The 25,237-nt window shown below is 37.0% G+C and overlaps 4 protein-coding genes and 1 long non-coding RNA gene across 8 annotated transcripts; 2 read left to right on the top strand and 3 right to left on the bottom strand.

The window, feature by feature from the left end:
- Window positions 1-734: 734 nt before the first annotated feature.
- ndufb10 (NADH:ubiquinone oxidoreductase subunit B10) lies at window positions 735-2,119 on the bottom strand. Its single transcript, XM_055194750.2, has 4 exons — window positions 1,861-2,119; window positions 1,407-1,545; window positions 1,128-1,267; window positions 735-903 (listed from the first exon to the last, which is right to left on the bottom strand). The coding sequence occupies exons 1-4, from the start codon at window positions 2,006-2,008 to the stop codon at window positions 818-820; spliced, it is 513 nt and encodes a 170-aa protein (XP_055050725.2). The 5' UTR covers window positions 2,009-2,119; the 3' UTR covers window positions 735-817.
- An 815-nt stretch (window positions 2,120-2,934) lies between these two features.
- Window positions 2,935-14,794, top strand: msrb1a (methionine sulfoxide reductase B1a). Its single transcript, XM_055194748.2, has 4 exons — window positions 2,935-3,132; window positions 14,043-14,185; window positions 14,278-14,392; window positions 14,573-14,794. Exons 1-4 carry the CDS (start codon window positions 3,078-3,080, stop codon window positions 14,590-14,592), a joined length of 333 nt encoding a protein of 110 aa, XP_055050723.1. The 5' UTR covers window positions 2,935-3,077; the 3' UTR covers window positions 14,593-14,794.
- On the bottom strand, window positions 3,684-6,384 carry LOC129415751 (uncharacterized). The gene is made up of 2 exons (XR_012359332.1): window positions 6,293-6,384; window positions 3,684-4,635 (listed from the first exon to the last, which is right to left on the bottom strand). It is a non-coding gene; the product is annotated as an uncharacterized lncRNA (long non-coding RNA).
- Window positions 14,795-16,668: 1,874 nt separating the features above from the next.
- fahd1 (fumarylacetoacetate hydrolase domain containing 1) lies at window positions 16,669-18,187 on the bottom strand. Of its 3 annotated transcripts, none has more exons than XM_055194745.2 (2): window positions 18,060-18,187; window positions 16,669-17,536 (listed from the first exon to the last, which is right to left on the bottom strand). In XM_055194745.2, the coding sequence occupies exon 2, from the start codon at window positions 17,519-17,521 to the stop codon at window positions 16,862-16,864; it is 660 nt and encodes a 219-aa protein (XP_055050720.1). In that variant the 5' UTR covers window positions 17,522-17,536; window positions 18,060-18,187; the 3' UTR covers window positions 16,669-16,861. The 3 variants fall into 3 exon arrangements, with proteins under 3 accessions (XP_055050720.1, XP_055050722.1, XP_055050721.1); XM_055194747.2 differs by lacking the exon at window positions 18,060-18,187 and adding an exon at window positions 17,689-18,013; XM_055194746.2 differs by lacking the exon at window positions 18,060-18,187 and adding an exon at window positions 17,647-17,667.
- hagh (hydroxyacylglutathione hydrolase) lies at window positions 18,184-24,426 on the top strand. Of its 2 annotated transcripts, none has more exons than XM_073857591.1 (9): window positions 18,184-18,325; window positions 20,221-20,384; window positions 20,467-20,531; window positions 20,615-20,735; window positions 20,981-21,086; window positions 23,011-23,114; window positions 23,323-23,424; window positions 23,498-23,577; window positions 23,702-24,426. In XM_073857591.1, the coding sequence occupies exons 1-9, from the start codon at window positions 18,256-18,258 to the stop codon at window positions 23,799-23,801; spliced, it is 912 nt and encodes a 303-aa protein (XP_073713692.1). In that variant the 5' UTR covers window positions 18,184-18,255; the 3' UTR covers window positions 23,802-24,426. The 2 variants fall into 2 exon arrangements, with proteins under 2 accessions (XP_073713692.1, XP_073713693.1); XM_073857592.1 differs by lacking the exon at window positions 18,184-18,325 and adding an exon at window positions 19,994-20,096.
- Window positions 24,427-25,237: the final 811 nt, after the last annotated feature.

Below are 25,237 nucleotides of genomic sequence, written 5' to 3'. Positions count from 1 at the left end.
CCATGGAAGCAGAGCAATTTGATCCTAATACATAAACAATCAATCAATGCACTTTAAGGGGCGGTTTCCCGGACAGGGATTATCTTAAACCAGGACTAGGCCTAAGTTTAATTAGGAAATATAACTAGTTTTAACAAACATGCCTTACCAAAAACATCACTAAGGCAAAGGTGTTTTCAGTTTGGATAGCTCTTACATTTATTTTAGTCTAGGACTAGTCTAATCCCTGTCCAGGAAACCGCCCCTAAATGTTTTAAATCAAAGATTATACAATGTGATCTTAAATATAAAGCAGCAGTGTGATAGAACTAGGGATGCGTAACGATTAATTGTGATTAATCTATAGCAGAATAAAAGTTTTTGTTTAAAATACATCATATGTGTGTGAATTGTGAATAATTATTATGTATATATAAATATGCACACATGCATGTATAATTTTAAGAAAAATATATATTAAATATATATAAAATAAATTATACATAAATATACAAATGTATATACACATGTAAACATTTCTTAAATAAATACATGCAAGTGTGTGCATTTATCTATACAAAGTTATTATACACAGTTCACACACACACACACACACATATATATATATGATATAAACAAAAACTTTTATTCTGCTATAGATCAATCGCGATTACTCGTTATGCATCCCTAGATAGAACAATACAACTATTTTGAAACTGATGGTGGGATTCTCACAAATCAAAAACATAGAAAAGTCTCTTTTGAATAAATTTATTTTACACTTTATTACACAGAAGAGCGAGACTGACAGAATAGCTTAACATAAAGAAACAAACTCTTATGCTTTCTGTGCTTCTGCCATCATTCTCTCCTTCTGCTTCATCAGACATTTACGTGAGCTGGCGTATGCGCCCAGATCCCCATCTACAGAAAATAAAAACAATATTCAACAGTGTGACAACAAATGATACTGTTATAATGACATTTTAATTTAATGATCTCAAAAAGCCATCGATACAGCAAACAGGGATGTCTCCCTGATAATATTTTTTGGTTATTTTTGTCTAAATGTACGCATTAAATTCAGACAACACAGAGTCTCGGTTTAAGAATATCAAGATGCGGTCAGGTATTTTGTCAATACTCACAGCGTAATTGAAAAGATTTAGAAACTTGATCAAACTGCTGCAGCTCCTTGGCACAGTTTTGTCTGTAACTGGGTCCCTCTCGCTGCTGACAGGCCCTGAGACGCTCCTGGATCACCTTCACGATCTCCTGATCCACTTTGCTACAAAGCAAATGTTAAAACCTTTTTAATCCCAATGTGAAATGTTGCAATTTACAATACGGTTCAATTCAATTCACAATACATCTCAACTTCATGATATAGTGCTGTGCATATGGTTAAGCATCTCAATGCGACATACTAATCTCTCCTCCACTGCATTTCAGCCTCATAGTAGCACAGGTAATCTCCTTCCTGGCATTCAGTCAGTTCAGGAACACGGCGAAACTTCTGATGATAGTAGTGGGATTTCTTTTCACCCTGGATGCCTTCAATAACGCCTGGAAAATAACAAGGTGTCAAGATTAAAACCCAAGTAGCATAAATTTTCATTTCTGTTGACATTTGTAACAAGCATGTATTGTCAACAGTGTGTATGGTTTATAGTGTAATCTTTAACCCTTTATCATTTGCACTGCATAACGTTACCTGGCCAGCGGAATTTATATAGGACTACATTGTGTATGTGTGTTAAAAGTATCATATGCCGTCATTATATTATTCATACCAATATCCATAATGTGATTTCCACACTCAATCAGATTAATAAAAGCAGGTGTAAACACTATCTAGAGCACTAGTGAAGTCAGCTGTACCTCTGAATTTGGTCACAGGCAGATCCACAGAGTAATAGAAGAGCTTTGACAATATTAATGCTGGATTCGGAAGGGCCGTTTGTTTATCCACCATTGGAGTCTGACGGGGAGGCTCGGGATAAACATCTTTATCGTGATCCTCCGGCATTGTCGAGCATAAATCAGAAAGTAAATTTCAAAAAACCTTTAATCGACCTCAGTCTCCCTGCGCTGTAATCCACACTGCGCATGCGCCCTTCTCACAACATGGCGAAACGTGACCCGGCAGTAAAAAGTTGACAAAAATAAAAGTCTTATTGTGTTGTAGATAAAAGTTAGAATATCTTAATACTTTTTCTTATATATGTTAAATAGGCATAAATTGTGTTTGACTATTGATCTTCTTAAACCATTAAAAGATTGAATGTAAACACGTGTTGTTTTTTCCATCGCTAGATCATCATTGGATTTTTGTTTTACTTGTTGATTTTATTTTATTTTACGTATTGATATGTTTCATCATAGTTTACAATGTTAACATACATGAAATATGCCAAGCTAATTTATAAATAATAAATATATATTAATAAATAAATATTAAAATTAAGGCTATTAATAGAATGTGCTTTGGCGGGCATATGTAATAATAATAATAATAATAATAATAATAATAATAATAATAATAATAATAATAATAGTACACTTGTTAAAATAAACGTATTAAAACTTCAACTTTATTAAAATCAAAACTTGTAATAAATATAAAAATGTAATAAATAAATTAAATAATAAATTAAAATCAAATAATAATAATAATTAGTAGTGGTAGTAGCTTCATTATTATTATTTCAATAAAGGAATTTCAAATCACGAATGAAAGATTTTAACTGTAATAAAACAGAAGATGAGCAAGAAAGGGTAAATGTATTTTATAATCTTTTAACATATACAACAAGGTATAATGTGATATTAATCCCCTAGTGTGACATTATAAGAAAAGTTATAAGTTTTGGAATGTTTTGGAACATGGAAAGTTTTTTTGACAGTAGTCCTCAGGGGTTGGATTTCTTGGATCTCTGCTGCCCTCGTGTGATTGCAGTTTGATACAGTAGCCCTGGCACGCGATCCTGTTCGCGTGATCACGTGGTCTGGACACGATTCTTTCATTGAACTTTAATGTAACTGTTTTTGAAACAGCTTTTGATACAGAAAGTTTGGATCGCAATAGATTTGCAGCCATGTCTTTCTGTTCATTCTCGAAAGGGGAGTTTTTTAAGGATCACTTTGAAACTGGTAAGTTGACACCGATACCCAGCAAACATAAGGTCAGCGGTCCACCGGCGGACCACCAGCGGCAAAGTTGGCGGTCCACTGGCGGATGCCGTCAGCGGCTCGCCGGAGTTTTGCCCATCGTTTTTCCAGCGGACCACCAGCGGCAGCCGCTACTTTTTCGACGGAGGTCCGCTGTCGGACCGCTGCCTCAGATAACATAAGGCCAGCGGACCAGCGGCGGTCCACTGGCGGATGCCGCCAGCGGCTCGCCGGAGTTTTGCCCATCGTTTTTCCAGCGGACCACCAGCGGCAGCCGCTACTTTTTCGACGGAGGTCCGCTGTCGGACCGCTGCCTCAGATAACATAAGGCCAGCGGACCAGCGGCGGTCCACCGGCGGATGCCGCCAGTGGCTCGCCGGAGTTTTGCCCATCGTTTTTCCAGCGGACCACCAGCGGCAGCCGCAAAGGTCCGCTGGTTTATACCGGTAATGGTTGCTAGCTGCCCGGTCGGTCCGTGGTTCATAATTGTTTAATCACGCTAACCAAATGTCTTTCAACACAATAATAAACAATTTACATCAGCAACTGCAAATTTATTATTGTCAGTAAACAGAATAAATATTCAAATGCATATACATTTATCACATGCATTAAAACCAACATGACTTCCAAATAAAAACAACCAGTTTACACCTTTCTGTACCCATGCAAAGTTATCCATGATTTTACCATCATTTGCAGTAACATATGGTAAATATAAAATCAACCATGGTTTCACAACAATAATAAAGAATAAACATTCTCTTACAACAGCATAGGTTTATAGTACTACATTTTAGTAACCACAAACATTACCATGATTTAAAAATATATGGTTACCATGGTTTCACTCCAGCATTACTATAATACTACTATACTGGCCAACAAAGCCAAAGCGCAGTAACTATGCATTTGGTCAAAATTGAGGTAAAGGTTGAAATGGGCTTTGTGAGATCTGTTGTCTTGTGACAAAGTCTCCTGGTTTAATTTTGTCCCATCAGAGAAATGTGTTTGCCAAAATTGCAGTAACAAGTTTGACTGGCTGGTGTAAAACACTTTAAGAACTTTTTTCTCGGTTTTAGTGTTTGCGTAGTTACTGCACTTAGAAGAAGAAACTTTTTCAACCCACTTTGTGTTGTTACAATGTCTGTAAAATGTACATTAACAATATTTGGATGATGCAAAACATCATTTTGGCAGAGTATTGTGGACAAATAAATGGAAATAAATCAGTAAAATTAGCTAAAGAATATTTTTTCAAATATAAACATATATTGTATTTGTAACAATATTAAGTGGGTTGAAAATCTGTAGGTTTGCGCTTTGGTGCAGTAATTACAATATGTTACATTTGGCAGTTGTGTATGTCCATCTATAGATGCCATCATATAATGTCTTTGTGAGTGTTTACGTCATCTGAAGTCTTCACAAGTGAGGCTGAATCTAAACAGAGCCGTAAGCTCTAGTTATCTCATGATGTGTATCCTGATGGACAAAAACAGAAAAGCAAAATGAGAAGGATTAGGATTGCTGCTGTTCATATTATTTCAAGCAAAACCTCATTTGCGCATTTTATTATTTAATTACTGAAGAACAAGGTCATAAGATGTATTTGTGTATGTGAATGCTTGTCTTAGAAGAGGATTTAGACTGCATGGGAGAATTTAGGAGTAAAATGTGAAAAAGCCTTGCCTTTTTATTGTATTTTGTTAAAGTACAATTATGGTCCGACTAATGATTTTACATTTACTTTGGTGTGTAAGTATGTATTAGTACATGTTAACGATATGCGTAAACAATGAGTAACAATGACTTTGTATTGCGTGAGGCTGCCTGAACCTCCATGTCATTTCTGGCTTATAACAAATACCACAACAATGCCTAAAAGCTGCTGTGTGACAGGGTGTGGAGCTAACATAGCCTGACTCCGCCCTCCTACGTGCTTCCGCTTAAAGGCGGAGTCCACGATGTTCGAAAAACGCATTGGAAAAGAAGACGGGCCGACTACCAAAACACACTTATAGCAAATCAAATCAAATGCCGGGTTGCGTATGTGTGGGGCGGGTCTATCAACAGAAGGTCCAGATTCTATTGGGGTAGGGGCGTGTTTGTTTAGGTGATTTCAAATATCAACATTTGCTTTCAAACATCATGGACTCCGCCTTTAATTTTCATTTCGCTTCAGTACAATGTCTGGGACTGCTGTGTAGAGTTTCGTTTTCTCCTGCAAAAATCTGCAGGACCAATCAGCGAACAGAGGTCGTACTTCAACAGAAGACCCTCCTTAACGGAAGTAACACTTTGCAATGGAGCGTGGCCAGACTCCCTGTACAAATGAAATGAATGTACGAGAGTCTGGTTGGACCAGGATTGAGCTAACAAGCCAAAAACCCAGAAATAAGATTTTATAAGCTGTTTGACACAAAAAAAAAACTAGCGTTTCAAAGACACAAAACTGGATACAGGCAACTTGTCATAGTACTACTATAATTAGAACTATGCCCAGTTGCCCACTGTAGGGAAACATAATCAGCGATCCACTTTTGTCTCCTTAAAGGCTGAGTTTTATAGCTTGGTACTAAAAACTTATTTCTGGGTTTTTCAGCGTGTTAGCTGTAGACTCTGTCACGCAGCAGCTTTCAGGCATTGTTTTGTTTTTTGGTTATAAGCCAGAAATGCAATATAAAGTAAATGGAGATGGTTGGATTGTTTTCCCCCGGTGGGCGTGGTTTTCAAATAATGCGCTGTCTGTATAATTGCTCCCACTTTTACTCATAGCCTACAAATGAACTCCTGTCAGCATTGCATTGTGACCGAATCTTTCAAACAGGAGCGTCACATTTCCGGCTGACGTCTGACATATTTAGGCCAATCACAACGTACATATTAGCTGGCCAATCAGGGACACAGCGCATTTCAGATCGATGAGTTCTGTATAAAATCAATGCGTTTGAGGAAGGGAGGAAATCTAAAGCTATAAAAATGTATGTGTTTTTAACCGTACACCACGCAAACACATTGCATATTATACCAAATACACAAAATAACATTGTTTTTTACCAATGAAATTGGATGCACTTTATAAATAAACCACAACCTTAAACCTGTAAACAGCAATGTATTAGTTTAAGGTTGTACTTACTAGTTATGAGATTCATAGCACCTTAGAGATGTTTTCTGACAGGTCTGCTTCAATTCTGCTGCACGGATATCAGCATGGAAAATCTGAAAACATAATATGCAATTTGTCACAAAGCAATCTATATTGATTAAAAGGATGTGAAACACTGAAAAGAACAGTAGGGCCAAGCTCAAATCGCGGCAGTGGCAGCTAGTAGTGGCACTTCCGGCATTAGTAGTGGCACTTCCGGCATTAGTAGTGGCACTTCCGGCATCTGGCTCATTTTGAGGCATCTAGTAGTGGCACTTCCGCGCGGCAGTGGCAGCTAGTAGTGGCACTTCCGGCATCTGGCTCATTTTGAGGCATCTAGTAGTGGCACTTCCGCGCGGCAGTGGCAGCTAGTGGTGGCACTTCCGGCATCTGGCTCATTTTGAGGCATCTAGTAGTGGCACTTGAGGCATCTGACTTATTTTGTTTGTGGCACCTCCGGCATCTTAAGGCAGCTAATCGTGGCACTTCCGGCATCGGACTCATTTTGAGGCCGCTAGTCGTGGCACCGTGACTTTTTGAGGCAGCTGACAGTTTTTGTGTCATTTAGGGGTAGCACCGCGTCGTTTATTTGTACCAGCTGTTTACGCGGTTTTTGTGCTGTCATAATGTTTGCGTGCTGGCTGTCAGTCGGCCATGTGTGGGTGTGTTGTCGTGGTTGTGCGCGCGCGCTGGCTGGCAGTCGTTTGTGGGTGCGGGCGTTTCGGGATGCCGCGGTTGGTCTTGGGGTGCCGCCGCTCTGCCCCCCGGGGTAGAAATGGTGGAATTCTGGTTTTCTCACTCTGTTCATCATATTATTTTAGCGGGCAGACTGAGAAACACGTGGCTAAAATATTTCTAATTTATTTAAACAGTATTTTAAAACCAGGAAGCCCCCCTCTTTTACTAATCTTACAATATTGCAGTTCTCTTGTCTACCGGTGGGTGCCCCCAGGCACAAACGAGAAACGCCGCCTATTCTTTTACAGTACTTATTGTGCGAGTTGTTGGTTGTCAATTTTATTTTTAAATATCTTTTTTTGTTCTGCAGATTAAACTAAGTAATACGGAAAAATTATCAAATCATTTTCAGTTTTAGTTTAACCCTTCTTTTTGAATTTAGTTTTTACACATCATTTAAATATTTTAATTCATAATATTTGTTACAATGGAAATTCTATTCAATTTTGTTCATTTTGTGCCCAAGAAAAACGGCATGAGAAACAATAGATTAGGGATGTGCCCGAAGCCGAATACGTTATTCGGAAGGGCACGGATAATGGCTTTAAAACGAATAACGAATTCATCCGAATAACAGAAAAAATATTCGGCCAGACATAATCACGTGTTTACTGGAACAGCACTAAATTATACACCCCTTAAAGCATGTATAATATGTGTGTGAAGTGAATGAGTGCAATCTATAAAATGACATGAATGACATTTTCTGCGTGTCCCTTAGAAACGCGAGCTGTTTTGGAATTAGTTTTAAAACGCTGCTAATATCAAACTTCTTTTAACCCAACTGTAAAAAATTAGCCTTTTAGTTTTTTTTATTTTATTTAATTACACAAGACCAGAAAACCTTGATAAATAAAATATTCGTTAATAACTCCGTGTCTCCGTGACTTCGGTCACAGATGATCTTTTGCACTGTGGAAGAATCCGTGGAAATTACAATGTTGTGGCAGCTGGGTTGCCGGTAATTTATCGTGGATTTGAATTTGTGTTGTTTAGTGGCAGGAGTTTGTTTAAAGTTGAATGAATTTGAATATTGGCGGGTCTTTGTCTTTACAGAGTAGAACTACACAGTAACAGCCTTATGCAAAGCATTCTGGGAACCAGAAATCATCATCAACCTTTTTCTGTTTTTTGCTTAAGAGTTTGTTTCAGAGTGTTTTGCTTGATGCTGTTTTTTTTTGGTTTTGCTCTGTAAAGACAAAGACTTGTAAATGTTAAATGTTCATTTAACTTTGAACAAAATGTTGCCAGTGGATAACATGAATTTGAATCTACGGTGGATTACCGGCAACCCAGCTGCAATTTCTACGGATTTCTTTTACAGTGTAGTTAAAGCAAGCTTCATTGTCAATCTAGGTGAATATACAATAAATAAGTAAATAGATAAAAATATGAAAATGTAACATTTTAAAAACAAAATTTAAACTGAAGATTATGACATGAATTGCAATTAACATAAAAAATAAAGTAAGTAAATAACAACTGAAACATTTGAATTAAATCTTTCTAATTACCTTATTGTTTAAAATAATTTTGCTTGTTTTGAACTAAGTCAAAACTGACTTTAAAATAATACAGCATACTGTTATTTGAAATTTTAAACGAATATCTGATTATTTATTAATTTAGATGAAAATTAATAAGGAAGTTTTTTTAAACAATTCGTTCTGTTCGCGCAAACGCTGTAGGCTATGGACATAGTTAATAATGAGCTCAGCAAGTTTGTAGTATAGCTTTCGTAAATTCTTGTCAAAAGAATTTGTTTTTGAACTATTCTGTCAGTGCACGTAGGCTACTTGCGTGTGTGTTGCGTTTTGGATCTATTAGTCAGCGCGAGTCTTGTCGATCTTAATAACCTTTTAACTTAAAACTTATCTCTCTTAATAACTCTTTCAAAACATCAGGCATGTCCTGCATTTTATTTTCAAATTCCTGCATGTTTTTAAACCGAAACCAAGATGTCAGACATGACACGCATCTTAGTATTAATCATTTCACTCTCAGAAAACGTATGTTTAATTAATAGATGTTTAAGTAGTATTTGAATCGCTAAACGAGGGATTAATGTAGGCTACTTATTTTTTTCTGAAAACATCCCACTCATTTAGACAGAATGAGTCACATATGTAACTGTGCTGAAAGACACAATAAACGCTTAAAGGTGATTGTTACAGATACAAATACTGACTCCGCTGCACACCCCTACAATAGATTACTTTACAATAAATTAAATCAAGACAATAAAATATATAATGTAGGTATACTCTATATGCAGTGAAATACATACAATCACAAAATAGAAAATTTTATAAATTGTACAGTTGCTCAATAAACAGTATGAACGAGGAAAACAGTGCACAATGAGTAGCCTATAGGTAACAAGAAATTCGAAAATAACAGGAATGTCACTGTAATAACTAATTGTTATATGATTCTGTGCCGGTATAATTACATATAGTTTTGTTACATTATTTTAATATTTTATATATTTTGTTAATTCATATGACACAAACCTGCACATCGTGGTGGTGAGGAGAATGAGAATGTTTCACTTACAGTACATAAAGTGACAAATACCAAGCATTAGTACACATAATGCTCTTTTTGCAACAAATCAATTGTGGATATGAAACATATCTTGGTTGTTTGGTCTGATAAACAAACTGTGACGTTTTTCTTTTACTTATAATATTTTTTTTAAAAGTTTTACATTCACAACACAATAACTAAAAAGAGTCATTCAAAATTTATTTTGAACATTTATTCACACTAAAATCACAGGTGTTAATGTACAGTGCTGCACTGCTGGCCCTGGGGTACATGTGAATCTCCACCCTGTATGGTCAAAGACAAGTTATAACAGTATGGTATTTTTTATTGGAGAAACCTTATATCAGAACTTGATATAGTCTTGGCCCCGGCGTTTCCCGTTTGTGCTTGGGGGCACCTGCCGGTGGACAAGAGAATTGCAATACTGTAATAATTGGTGGGGGAGGGGGTTTCCTGGTTTTGAAATACTGTTTAAGTGGATTGGAAACGTTTTGGCCACGTGCTTCCCGGTCTGCCCGCTAAAATAGTGGGATGAACAGGGTGAGAAAACTGGAATTGTGTTGTTTCTGTTCCGGTGGGCGGAGTGGTGGCATCTCGGGAGTGGCCGTGGCGTCTCGAAATGCCCGCGCCTGTGGGCGACTGTCGGCCGGCGTGCGCGCACGTTCATGACAATACACACACGCACGCACGCACGCGCCTAGTTCCCCATAGTCCCCGAGGCATCTCGAAATGGCCGACTGACAGCCAGCACGACAGCACAAACACCGCGTAAAACAGCTGGTACAAATATATGACGCTGAAGTGCCACCCCTAAATGACACAAAAACTGTCAGCTGCCTCAAAAAGTCACGGTGCCACGACTAGCGGCCTCAAAATGAGTCCGATGCCGGAAGTGCCACGATTAGCTGCCTTAAGATGCCGGAGGTGCCACAAACAAAATAAGTCAGATGCCTCAAGTGCCACTACTAGATGCCTCAAAATGAGCCAGATGCCGGAAGTGCCACTACTGATGCCGGAAGTGCCACTACTAGCTGCCACTGCCGCGATTTGAGCTTGCTGTCTCTCGAAAAGAAAATTAAAGTATACAAAATATAACAGAATCTATGTTTTTAGGTTTACTTGTTCATTTAATATTGCTCATATGGTGCCACTCACGTTTGGATGTTAAAATCTTCCTAGAATAACTGCAATGAACGCAGAAAAATGACAAGATGCATGGTAATATGTTGTGAAAAAAGTGAGTTAATATGCTCTCAACCTGCCTGAGTTTACATCTGTCTGTGGCTCCCTTCAGAAAATTTTGAAATCTTTCAGCTGTTCTTCTATTATAGAGGTTATTTTGGTCACTCCTAAAATAAAATAACAACTTTTTGTATATATATGTTTACGATAAAACATGTGTTTGTACTACTTTCACCAAATACTCACGCTATATGAAAGTTTTTTCACCGTTTAACTGTGCAGTACATTGCATATTTTAGGCTAAACAAATTAGCCTAAGTTACTTACAATAATGCATTGACAACCTGAACAAAGCTATCACATCATCTCATCAACACACGAAGTTGGTTTTTAAAAAGCCAAAACTTAATAAACAATGCAAAAGCTATAGTCACCCTAACATTATCACTTTTGAAAAGCGTCCACATGCTTACAGAAGACAAAAAACATTTCTATGAAGTAAATATTCAACACAAGCGTTTCTGTTACGTGTCAATAATAGTTTTGTGTATTATTTGTGTATTTTGAGGGAATAAACTTACCTGAAAACAGTAAAGGAACCCGTGAAAGAGGAGCTTCGTCAGTCCCACCTGATGGTAATCCGTATTGAGAAAGAAGGCTGTTCGACTTCCTGCCTGCGGCCCCGCTAGAACTGACAGACGGATGACGTTAAAGTGCCGCGAGAGCGAGACAAAATTACACTTCGTGTGAGTTCTCGAATCGTTCTCGCGGTACCCCGACGCCATACAGCTGTCGGTTCTTGCAGCGCCGCATGAAGTCGAACAAGCCAAAAAGGGCACGTGTTCGGCGCGCACAACACACGCGTCATGGCAAAATCACACATTAGGTGTGTTCGACTTCATGCGGCGCTGCGCAGACCGATCGGCGGCTGATTTGAAGCAGTGCATTTTGGTTAGTACTTTTGTCCGACTTCAGCTGGCGCTGCAGGCACGTGATTGTGTCATATGGTTTTTAAGTACCGCGAGAGCGTTTCGAGAGTAGCCGGCTAGCTCAGCCGGTGCAGCTTCTCCAGAGCGGCTGCCCGGAGTTGTGATGACGTAACAGCTTTACTTGATTGGTCGCCTCATTAGTCCCTTTCACACATACAGTCTTTACTGGTAATTTACTGGTAATTTGCAGTTAACATGTCATGTGTGAACAGAACCTTTCCGGTAAATCAGTGCTCCCAATTTACCAGTAAGACAGGTTGTAAGATTAACGGTAATTTGCCGGTAAGCGCTGTGTGTGAACGAAAAATATAGCATTACCGGCATTTAGATGACGTCAGACCGCGCTGACAGATCGGGCGGGCCAATCAGAAAGTTTTTTATACAGCGTGACGCGGTTTCCCCCAGACTGTTTACGGACGTTTCCACACACATGTTGCTTAAAAGTCGAGCACACCTGAAGTTAACATCCACATTTCTTCACCATAGTTGTTTAAAACAGCTTACCATATAATTGCCAATTTGCCGACGTCCTTATCACACCATCTGTGAAGCCTAATTTGCAAACGCTCAGGTTCCGTTTGACGCCGCCTAACTCAATGTTGTTTTGTCACGTGCAACTTCGCGACCGCTTGCCACAGATGTGAAAACAACAAAATACGGACCGTGGATATTAAGTCATAACCCGCGCAAATACGACACAGACGGAGCTCGCCGGCCGCGCGCCACAGGTAACTTCCGCTTTCTCTCCGAGTTTACCGGTATTTTGATACTGATGTGTGAATGATGTCTTACTGGTAAAAAGACGGAACGTCACTGCATGTGTGAACAGCACATTTTTGTATTTACTGGTAAATCCATTCTGGTAAATTCATGGTAATTTACCAGAATTACTGTGTGAAAGAGGCTATTGATGACAACGATCACGTGCGTTTCAAGTTTAATCCAACCTTTAGTTTCACTAATAAACATTACAAATTCATGTTTTAAAACAGGAAAAAACACTTTAATATGCTTAAATATGTTATATTGTGTCGTGTAATAAAATAAAAATGAAAATAACACACTCTATTGGTATTTTAATAATATATGCTTGTTTCCCGTTATTTTCGGGTATACAGTATAAGCAGCAATTAAAATATTCAATATAAAATGTTTCTGGTTGCAACTTTTTATTAAAAGGTTTGTTTTTATCAAATTCAGCATCTAATTCACTTCGTTTGCGATTATAAACAAGGAAACACGGCGCACACGTCACTACGGCAAGCAGCAGGTGTCCGGCTTGACGGCTCCGTCTTCAGTTCCTCCCTCGACTGCAAGCGGCAAACCTCGCCGATCGGTCTGCGCAGCGCCGGATGATCTCGAACACACCTATAGACATAATCACAACAACAATTTAAAATCTCCTCAAATGATTATGAAATCACAAACTCGTGTTTGTTTGTTGTCTATAAATGTCCAAATAACCACACCTGCACGTGGACTATATTGTATTAAACACTATCTCTCATTTTTTATTTTATCCTTAAAATTCTTTTAAACTGAAATATAAAAAAAAATGTATGCATTTCGTTAAATAAGCCCAATATGCAGTCCAATATTTTCTTAAGATTTTTATAATTCTTAGTTTCAGTAGAAACCTAGCAGTTTGCCACTGGTGTACCAACGGTGGTCCAGCAGGGGCAAGCCGCTGGTGGCTTGCCACCCAAGAAACGCCAGCAGGCCGACAGCTTTTTTACGTTGGTCGGTTTGCCGAAGGTGCCCCGACGGTGGTCCGACCGCGTCAAGCCGCTGACTTCGTGCGACCCGAAGACCGCCGGCGGACCGCCAGGTCATTGTTTGCTGGGGCGGTTTGCCACTGGTGGACCCACGTTGGTCAAGCAGGGGCAAGCCGCTGGTGGCTTGCCACCCAAGAAACGCCGGCAGACCGACAGCTTTTTTACGTTGGTCGGTTTGCCGAAGGTGCCCCGACGGTGGTCCGACCGCGTCAAGCCGCTGACTTTGTGCCGCCCAAAAACCGCCGGCGGACCGCCAGGTCATTGTTTGCTGGGTAAGTAACGTATACGCATAGTAACAATACTATAATAAAGTTTAAAGTATGAAGAAACTTAGTTTTTCTGTTGAGTGATGGTTAAGGTACGTGGCTGATCTTGCTGGCAAAATCTAGTCACCCCGCATGATCTTAAAAATCTGGTTGACCAAGAAGCTATGTAGTCAAGTAGCAAGAGACACCGTTTCAAACGGGGGTATTTATATACTTCATTTGCTTTGTGTTTTTTCTTCAGGCATATATGTTTGTGCAAAATGTGGATATGAGCTGTTTTCCAGCAAGTCTAAATATGAACATTCATCACCCTGGCCAGCCTTCACAGAAACTATCCACGAGAACAGCCTGTCCAAACAAGAGGAGAGACGGGGCGCCTATAAGGTAGCATTCATGCTTTCGTTGTGAGCTGACAAAAGCCATATTGCCTGGCCGAGAGATTAGTGACTATAGTAAATTTGCATTATCTTTTGCAGGTTAAGTGTGGTAAATGCGGTAATGGTCTTGGTCACGAGTTCGTAAATGATGGACCCAAACGTGGTCTCTCACGCTTTTGAATATTCAGCAGCTCTCTGAAGTTCATTCCTAAAGGTACAACTAATGCAAATAAATCTTGTGTATTGTGCTGTGCATTCCCTGGGAACATGAATGAAAAATATCACAAGAACAATCACATTTAGTATTGCACTATAATTTGGTAATGCATTGCTTTTCATTCTCTGTAATATATCAGTGATGTTATGTAATTTCCCAAACCCCCTTTTCTTTCAGTTAAGAATGATCAACAGTAGAGCAATTGGAAATTTGGAAAGAAACCATGAGGATGTTTCATTAAGAATACCTGGAGAAGCTTTGATGTGTTTACCGTTTGGATGGTGAATGAAACGCTCTGACAAAAGCCCACAGCGGGACGTTCAGAGTGATGATGTGTACACAACCTTATGGGAAACATGCATAGCTTTCTCACACGACTGTGCTGTTATCAGTTAATGCACAGAACATTTGAGACGATGCACATGATACTTTTATCTCACTTTGAAGTGTGCATCATTGGTGCTGTAAGAATATCACATGATAGCTGTCATTTCAGGAGTCCTACAATTTTTCCTACCTTTGTGTCTTGGTAGGAAAAATGTTTTTGCTGTCAGTCTCTCAGACTTGGTGCTTTAGCTAGTTTAAATAATTTATGTATTTACATGTTTTAAAAATACATACCTAACCGGTTTTCATCATATGTCATGCTACACTGGTGTGTTAACTGTTGCTTTGTCTGTTACATATTGCTTGAGTCCCAGGAAAAGGTCAAAGTCTAAAATCCTTTTTTTATTATTATTTAACAAAGATTTTATTTGATACTTTATCAATAATGTGCTTTTAGAAATCACTTTCTTTTGTGAGTATTGAAATGTTTATTCGTCTTGGATGTTAAAGGGATAGTTCACCCAAAAATGAAAATTCTGTCATCATTTACTCACTCTCATGATGTTACAAACCTGTATAAATGTCTTTGTTCTGATGAACACGAAGAAAGATAATAATTGGACTAAAAGCAAAATATAGAAGCACAATGTTCACTTTGTTTGAATTTGTTGTCAAAATAAATTCAAAAGCATCTTTGTAAAAGCATCACTTATACTCTGTATCATGTGTGTATGTGTTGATTTATTTTCTACAATTATATACAATGTTTGTTTCATTTAATGAAAAAGTAGCTGTTTTAAAGACACAAGGTTTCAATCCGTCAGTGACAATATTTATAATATTCATTACAGGATGAGTCTGCCCATCATCACAGTAGCACTTTTTGAGGAAAAAAAATAATTTCTATGGCCAATCCCTCTGTTTTGCTAGTTTATAAGGTTAAAAATACAGATTTTGCCAGTAATTTAACTAAGTTTTACTATGTGATACCAAATAGTTTTTGGTCATATGGCAATATACTGTAATACTGATATACCGACTGAAGAGTGGAAAATACCTTGATATAAATTTTAGCTCATATCACCTAGATTAAAGTATATAATAAAGTAATTTATTTATAAAGTAATATTACCCATCACATATTGGACCTGGAAACTGTAAAAACTAAATTTGTGTATTGCGCTAATGTACCATAGTGTTATTCTGTTCATGTCTTTATTGTGACATATAAGTGTTCCCACACCTTAGTTAACTTCAAATTCAAGGACCTTTCAAGGACTTTCCAGGTCCAATACCCTCAAATTCAAGGACTAAATGTGGGGACACATTTCAAGTGAGAGCAAGGTTACCTTTAAAGATACATTGTTACTTTCGAGGGAACTCGCGCTGCGTCACTGTGGAGACACTTTGGGGACCCCTTTAGGGGTATGTGCGTCTAAATGTGTAAATCAATTTCAACCAATGGTGAAGCTTAACAACAAATACGGGGTGAAGCGGGCGCCAGTATATCGCTATCTGAAATATTGCCAAAGACGGCGTTACAGGGACACAGGAAGTATGGCAAGGAGACGCAGCGTCTCTTTCCCTACTCGGGGAACATGAGTTACATACGTAACCCGAGACGTTTTCATGTGTCAAACACAACTATGCAAAAAAGCATTTTGGTATGAATCAACATTCGCATACAGAAGATATAAGCATTTAAAGTGAACAGTTTAGCGCGTGTGCTTAAAGTCTAGAATTTTTATGATATCATCCTACACTACACATGGATTTTTTTCCCCAAAAAACTTCTTGCATAAAATAGATTCAAGCACTTCAATGACCTGTATCTATGTATGTATATTTTCAAAAATTTCCCAGGGCCTTGAATCCCCCCACCCAGATTCACAAACTTTCAAGGACCCGTGGGAACCCTGGACATAAATTTGCAGATGGACACAAAATAAACTGTAAGATCAATTTATTTAATATGTTAAAATCCATCAGGTAGATGCATTGTTTCCCATTTATTTGAAAACAGTACAGTAATTTTACAAAAATTTTCTTATTGTAATTGAATACTTAATAGAATAGCCTGAGATCAACTTTTGTGCATTGCAGATTAAAACTAGCAAGTGTAAAATGTCTTTAAAAAAATCAACTTTTTCTATCAACTTTGAATGTCATGGTCACAATGTCATCAATCCCAGCTTGAAGTTCGTCATGTTCCTTGACACTGGACACTCCTTTAGGGGTACCAGTGAGAATAAGATCACCTTCCTCCAATGATATAATCTTACTGATGTAGTTTATGAGATATGGGATGGAGAAGATCATCTGAGATGTGTTTCCATTCTGTCTCATAATATTGTTCACCTTCAGCCACAAATTGATGCTCTCCGGATTTGGGATCTTCTCCTTTGGAATGAAATCACTTATGGGACACGATGTGTCGAACGCTTTGGCCAAGGTCCATGGAAGACCTTTGGACTTGCATTCGTCCTGACTGTCCCGAGCTGTCATGTCCAAGCACAAGACATATCCAGCCACATGGTCCATGGCTGATGACTGGGAAATAGAAGTTCCCCCTTTACCAATGACCACCCCCAGTTCAACTTCGTGATGTAGGTTACTGGAATAGTAGGGGACCAGAATAGGAGACCCTTCCCTAATGTAAGCCGACGGGGGTTTCAGGAATAGCACGGGTTCGGTAGGAATTGCGTTTTTGAGCTCGATGGCATGATCTGCATAGTTTCTCCCGACGCAGATAATCTTTCTTCCCCATTCCCAGAAACGAGCGATATTCCTTGCGCTCATTTTGAATCCACAGACCTACAACCGGAAATAAGAATGACCTTTGGTCGCTGTACAGCAGATTACAGTCAGAAGCAAAATGTTGGACATTTTGTGGACATTAAAGCTATACTGAAAACAAACCATACAAAATTCAATGCAGATATTCTGTTTCGCTCGATATGCCATACCGTATCATTTCGAATCAACACACACGAAATAGAAATCAATAATAAGTGTACGGCGAAGGCTTAGCTTATGAATATTAATGATTTCTTAGCGTTCCTGACAGCTGTCCAATAGTTTTTCCAGAAGCTTTCCTCATGAATATTAATTACATACGTTACTTATTCGCTCTCCAATGGCAAATGCTCGATTCATAAATATTAATTAGGCCATGCTGACGTTCCATAGAGATCAAGGCCACGGGCTAGGAAATTGTTTTCTTTTTCATATATCGTAATGCAGTTTTTGTTTAGTTATTTACTTATGTTTGTACAAATTTTATAAAGATTCTGCATTAATAATAACAACAACAAAAATAAAGTCACGAGGTACTAACCGTCGCGTCGCCGTAGTAGGATTGAAATAGAAACCTTAAATTACAATAGCGTGGATTCGTGTACACGCGACACTCCCCCGTTTCGGATTGGTCGAACGTGGGGTCAAAGTTAAAAGTGGGCCGATTTGCACTTTAAACCATACTTTCTACTTCCTCCCTATGTTGCTGTAATATCTCATACAGCTAAAGTCTTGATATGTGGTTTAGGTCACTGGTGGCGAGTGCGTGCACTCTCGGTGTGTTTGGAGCCGTCACTCATAAATTCGGTATGTTTACATTAAAATTATTATTTGCCCGCGGGCAGAATGACTTATTTCTCGAAACGTAAACACCAGGCAGTGTTGTCACACAGCTTTTGGTGTATTTAGAGTCCTTGTTATGATCTGGTGGAGGAGTTGCTCCCTAACCAAAGTGAAGCACGCACAGTTGTTTGCTTTAGACACGAACGTCATCGGGAATGACATATTTGTAATTTAATGCATTATTAAGAAAACATAACATGCAACACTTGAAATCTCGTGCATTAGCAATGACGTCCCACTTATAGACTTGTTGTTTTCTGTTTGCTATGAAAATAATGTGATAACGGTTTCTTGATACAGTGTTGCAGTTGTGACGTCAGCACTTATTGCGGCTGTCGATATGTGCTTGTAATGATAAGCTGCTTTAATCTATAGCATTTGTTTTTATTTTTAATGGTAAGATATAACAACATACACTAGTGGGCACCATTTTACACTTTTCGTTTAAAAATCACAAATAAAGAATAAAAAACTAAAAAGTATGCAATTAAAATATTATACATATTAGTTAAAGCATTATAATACATATTTTACATACTAGTTAACAAAGCATTATAAAGTGTAAACATAGTTTCTACAACAATATCAATTACTTTAAAATCACAACATATGGCGTAACCTTAAAACATTGTAGCAGCTTTACGATTATTTTACTCACTTTCATTACTTCTGAACAGGGCTGCATAACAATTAATCGCAACTAATCGTTTGCAGAATAAAAGTTTTTGTTTACATCATATACATGTGTGTAATATGTATAAAAATTTTGTATATATAAATACACACATACATGTATATATTTAATAAATATTTTCATGTGTATATACATTTTTATATTTAAATATAATTTATATTGTATATAAATACTTAAAATACAAACATATTTCTCCTTAAAATTATACAAGTATGTGTGTGTATTTATATATTAGGGCTGTCAAAAGATTATTTGCATACAAAATAAAGGTTTGTGTGCACTGTTTGTAATTATTATGTATATATAAATGTTTCTTAAATACATACATGCATGTGTGTGTATTTATATATACAAAATAAAGGTTTGTATGTGTTTGCACTGTTTATTATTATTTTGTATATATAAATACACACACATGCATGTATGTATGTATTTAGGAAACATTTATATATACACATAATTACAAACAGTGCACATTATACTTGTATAAATTTAAGAAGAAATATATTTATATTTTAAATGCATGTATGTGTATATATATATATAGAGAGAGAGAGATAGAGAGAAAGAGAGAGAGATTTTTAGATTTTATTTTATATATAAATTAAAAATATATACATAAATAACATGTTTCTTAAATTTCTTAAATGTATGTATGTGTACATAATAATTACACACACAAATATATTATGCAAACACAAACTTTTATTTTGTATGCGATTAATCTATTGACAGCTCTATTATATAAACATAATTATAACGCACAGTAAACACACACACATATATAATGTAAACTTTTATTCTGCAAACAATTATGTGTGATTAATAATTATGCAGCCCTACTTCTAAACTAGGGGTTGCTAGTTAATACCAAATGTCCCTGCATTTTAAAACGTGTCTTGTAATAATCTTAACTAGCCTGCCACCTGCAGCCTAGACAAGGCAACCAGTTTAACTAGGTGAACCTGAACTAGCTCAAAACCAACCCGGACAAGCAAATGACCAGAAATCAGCTTCGATCCTGTTAAACACCAAGCAGATGTAGAGTATTGTTAATGTATTTATGATAAGTGTAGTGACTATAGTATATTAATGTGTTGTTATACATGTTCTGATAAACTGATCTGAAGTGTTTACTACTTCGTCTGAATCTCTATTTTCCAAGTTCCTACAGCCTTGCTTCACACCGATCTTAGGAAATCATCTCTTGTGGAGCAATCAGACATGAAGGTAGAACTTCTGCCTGCCCTCACTGACAACTACATGTACCTTCTGATTGACGAGGACACAAAGGAAGCTGCCATTGTTGATCCAGTTGAACCCCAAAAGGTAAGACTGCGTCATCACATGTCTATAACATGTTACACACTACTGTACAGTACATCAGATGCATTCATGGTTGTCATTACAGGTTGTGGATGCTGTGAAAAAGCATGGCGTGAAGCTCCGAACGGTCCTAACCACGCACCATCACTGGTGAGTTGGATGATGTCTCTCTTATGCATTAGTAATGATGCTGTGTTAATATGACCAGAGTGGATGTTTGTAAATAACTTCAGGGATCACGCTGGAGGCAATGAGAAGCTGCTGAAGTTAATGCCAGGACTGACAGTGTACGGGGGAGATGACAGAGTGGGAGGATTAACTAAAAAAGTTACGCACTACAACACTTTTAAAGTGAGTCACTGTCTTATTAGATGGTCAAATCTGGTGTAGTAGATTGGTGGTGGAGGCATTACTAATAAATTTTCCCATACTTGTCAGGGCATTGCACATCCATTGCAAAGGTTGTGTCTTAAATTCTGATGTAAAACACAAAAATGTATACCTCTGCCTAATGCATCATTGCAAAATACTGTTCTGTTGGTACAGATTTAGGTTTAAATATGTTTAAATATTTCTTTCTATAATAATCATTTCAAGTGGGATCCCTGAATGTAAAGTGTTTGTTTACGCCATGTCACACCAGTGGTCACATCTGCTACTTTGTAACGAAAGAAAACAGCACAGAACCACCAGCTGTATTCACAGGTAAGACATATAAAGCCAAGTCACATTTATTTGTGTAGAGTTTCTTCCTAATGTTTCTTTGCTACAAAGCAGCTTTACAAGAAATTCAAAGAATTTCAAAGAAATTATTAAATATATTGTGTGTGTGTATATATATATATATATATATATATATATATATATATATATATATATATATATATATATATATATATATATATATATATATATATATATATATATATATATATATATATATATAATAAAAATATAGGTGACTCTGGACCACAAAACCAGGGATTTATACATCATATTTATATATCATTTATACATAAATATGCTTTCTGTTGATGTATGGTTTGTTATAATTGAATACAACTATTCTGAAAATCTGGGGGTGCAAAAAAATCTAAATATTGAGAAAATCGCCTTTAAAGTTGTCCATATAAAGTCCTTAGCAACACATATTACTGATGATAAATACATTTTTGATATATTTACAATAGAAAATTTACGAAATATCTTCATGGAACATAATCTTTACCTAATGATTTTTTTAAATGTACAATTTTGACCCATACAATGTATTGTTGGCTATTGCTACAAATATACAAGTGCGACTTATGACTGGTTTTGTGGTCCGGGGTCACATAGAGTATTATTGCAAATTTTGTTAATACATTTACAATCTAATGGAATTGTGTATACTTTATCTTCGACTATCAAATGTAGTCAATTAATATGAGAAATAACGGGCGTCATATTAAATATCTTACATGGAAATGGCCCTTTAAGGGATAGTTCACTCAAAAATAAAAATTCTGTCATCATTTATTCACTCTCATGTTGTATTAAATCTGTATGAATTTCTTTTTTCTGATCAACGCAAAAAAAGAAGATATTTTGAGGGATTATGGTGGGCACACACAGCTGATTGTAACCATTGACTTCCATAGTAGGAAAACAAATATTATGAAAGTATTGTGATAAATGATATAGAAAAAAATGATAAATGATGGTAAGCACACAGTTGATGGTACCCATTAAATTCCATCATATTTTTTATTCCTACTATGGAAGTGAATAGACACTATCTGCTGTTTGTTTACCATCATTTATTAAAATATCTTCTTTTGTGTTCATCAGAAAAAGGGAATTCATACAGATTTAAAACAACACGATGACAAAATTTTAATTTTTAGGTGAACTATCCCTTTAAAAGAAGAAAAAGTTATACATAAGAGCAGGAGTTTAACATCACATAAGGACAGTTGTATCCACATTTAGCAGTATAAACACAAGAAATTATATCAACCTCATTAAAGGGGACATTTCACAAGACTTTTTTTAAGATGTTAAATAAATCTTTGGTGTTCCCAGAGTACATATGTGAAGTTTTAGCTCAAAATGCCATATAGATCATTTATTATAGCATGTTAAAAGTGCCACTTTGTAGGTGTGAGCAAAAATGTGCCGTTTTGGGTGTGTCCTTTAAAATGCAAATGAGCTGATCTCTGCACTAAATGGTAGTGCCGTAGTTGGATACTGCAGATTATGATGCGGTATTATCCCCTTCTGACATCACAAGGGGAGCCACATTTCAATGACCTATTTTTCACATGCTTGCAGGGAATGGTTTACCAAAACTAAGTTACTGGGATGATCTTTTTCGCATTTTCTAGGTTGATAGAAGCACTGGGGACTCAATTAAACACTTAAACATGGAAAAAGTCAGATTTTCATGATATGTCACCTTAAGCATCATTAAGGCATAAAGAAATTGTAGCCACAGATATTATGCACCACACACCTACAAAATTGAAACGATTGTAGCTGGACCATTATAATAAAGGGATATTAACATAATTGAATAAAAGTAAACACGGCTAGCTGGCAGGTGAACGGTTGTTTCTTGTTATATGCGTGTTATAAATCCTGTGTGCAGGGGACACTTTGTTTGTGGCTGGATGTGGGAAGTTCTTTGAAGGAACCGCTGATGAGATGTATAAAGCCCTGATAGAGGTTTTAGGTCGTCTTCCTCCAGAGACGGTAATCATGATCTCATCTAAACTGAATTTCTACATCTATTTTAGACATTATACTTTTAAATCTACTTAATGCATAACATCATTGTGTTCTATGAAAGTTCATGATTGGGTTATAGATACAGTGAATAATAAATAACCCTTCTCATGAATGTATGTATATACTGTATGCAGCATAAAGAGTCATGTCTTACACTTTTGTATTGTTTTAGCGTGTGTACTGCGGTCACGAGTACACCATCAACAATCTGAAATTCGCACGACATGTTGAGCCAAAAAACGAAGCCATCCGAACAAAACTAGCATGGGCCAAGGTATTATCTTTATGTTTTATATCGAAAGCATTTAATTCTTGATCCTTATGATTGATTTGTGCATCCTGATTAGGAGAAATACGATAGCGGAGTGCCGACAATTCCTTCCACCATGGCAGAAGAGTTCACTTATAATCCATTTATGAGAGTGAGGTACATGCATTAAATTCAACTCCATGCTTAGCATTGATTACTGATTAAAAAAGCATTATTCGTAACAGACGTGTGTTTTAAAAATATTTATAATTCATGAATGTATTTTTTGTTTGGTCTTCAGAGAGAAGTCAGTACAAGAGCACGCTGGGACCACCGATCCAATTGAAGCCATGAAAATGATCCGTAAAGAGAAGGACGGCTTTAGGGTTCCCAAGGAATGAGTCTGTGTTATTTCACGCTCGTCCTTTTCATAAAAGCCAAACGCACTAGATGCTTGTCTCTGCCCAGCATTTCACTAAACAATACCAGGGCTTTATGACGATATGAGCCATTTGCATGTCCTCCATTTATAGCAAAAGCACAAATTTTGAGCGCTTTTTTTTAAGTCAGCGTATGGTCTATAGTAAGCAATACACATAAAAAATGATGAAGTGTAACTATAAATTTTGTTATTATTGAAAAATCACTAACACGATGATTGAGAGGAAGCTCTGTGCTATAGTCTTTATTTATGTATGTTTATGTGAGTTTTGACATGTCGAATTTGAATTTATGTCATGTTTGACCATCAACATATTGTTATAATATAGTTTTATTCTAAAATATTTCTCATTTGAAATGTTTTATTTTGAAAATCAAAAAGAAATATTTTTAAGATGTTATGGAGTTTTATGAACAATTGTTGATGAGTTCATTTTGAATGTAGACCGTGTTGAACACCTCATAATTCATTTGGCTTTGTCTTGTTTCAAGCTTCAGCAAATCTTGCACTTTTCACAATCAAATGTTAACAAAAAAGATGATTTATAAAGTGGTCAAGCTAAATAAAGTCTTAATGTAAATGTATACAGTTGCACATATTTATTGATTATTATAAGTCTGCTAATAATGGTTAGAAAAAGTACTTTTATAGCAGTTTGTTTGAGAGAGAAAGTTTCTTAAAATTTGCATTTTAAATGGGAAAAGGGAGTAAGCATTTACAATAATATGATTAATTAAACTTTATTATTTTATTAATTTGCATTCATCTAAAATGGCCATATTAAAGGATTAGTTCATTTTTTCCAAAGAAAAATCCAGACAATCCACCCACCACAATGTCACCCAAAATGCCGACGTCTTTCTTTGTTCAGTCGAGAAGAAACTATGTTCCTTGAGGAAAACATTGCAGGATTTTTCTCATTTTAATGGACTTTAATAGAGCCCAACATTTAATACTTAACTCAACACTTAACAGATTGTCATTTTTGACAAAAATAAAAATATGTACTTTTAAACCACAACTTCTCGTCTAGGTCCGGTCCAGCGCGACCTAACGCAAATGCGTAGTGACGCAGGGAGGTCACGTGTTACATATATAAAACGCACATTTGCGGACCATTGTAAACAATAAACTGCCACAAAGACATTAATTAGTATCATTCCACATACAACAACGTAGGAACGGTCTTCTTTCTCAACACATGTAAACACTGGGGCGGAGTTTCGCGTTCATCCTCTGTGACCTCTTGACGTGATGACGCATTGCGTCGGGTCACGCTGGGGCATCACGACCGGATCTAGACGAGAAGCCGTGCTTCAAAAGCGCACATTTGTCATTCTTCTTGTCAAAAATGACAATCGCCCCGCCAGACAAGACCCCCATGCCCCGCCCGGG

The sequence above is a fragment of the Misgurnus anguillicaudatus genome, chromosome 19 (genome assembly GCF_027580225.2).
Source record: "Misgurnus anguillicaudatus chromosome 19, ASM2758022v2, whole genome shotgun sequence".
Lineage (NCBI taxonomy): Eukaryota > Metazoa > Chordata > Actinopteri > Cypriniformes > Cobitidae > Misgurnus > Misgurnus anguillicaudatus.
This window is presented reverse-complemented; position numbering and strand designations above follow the sequence as displayed.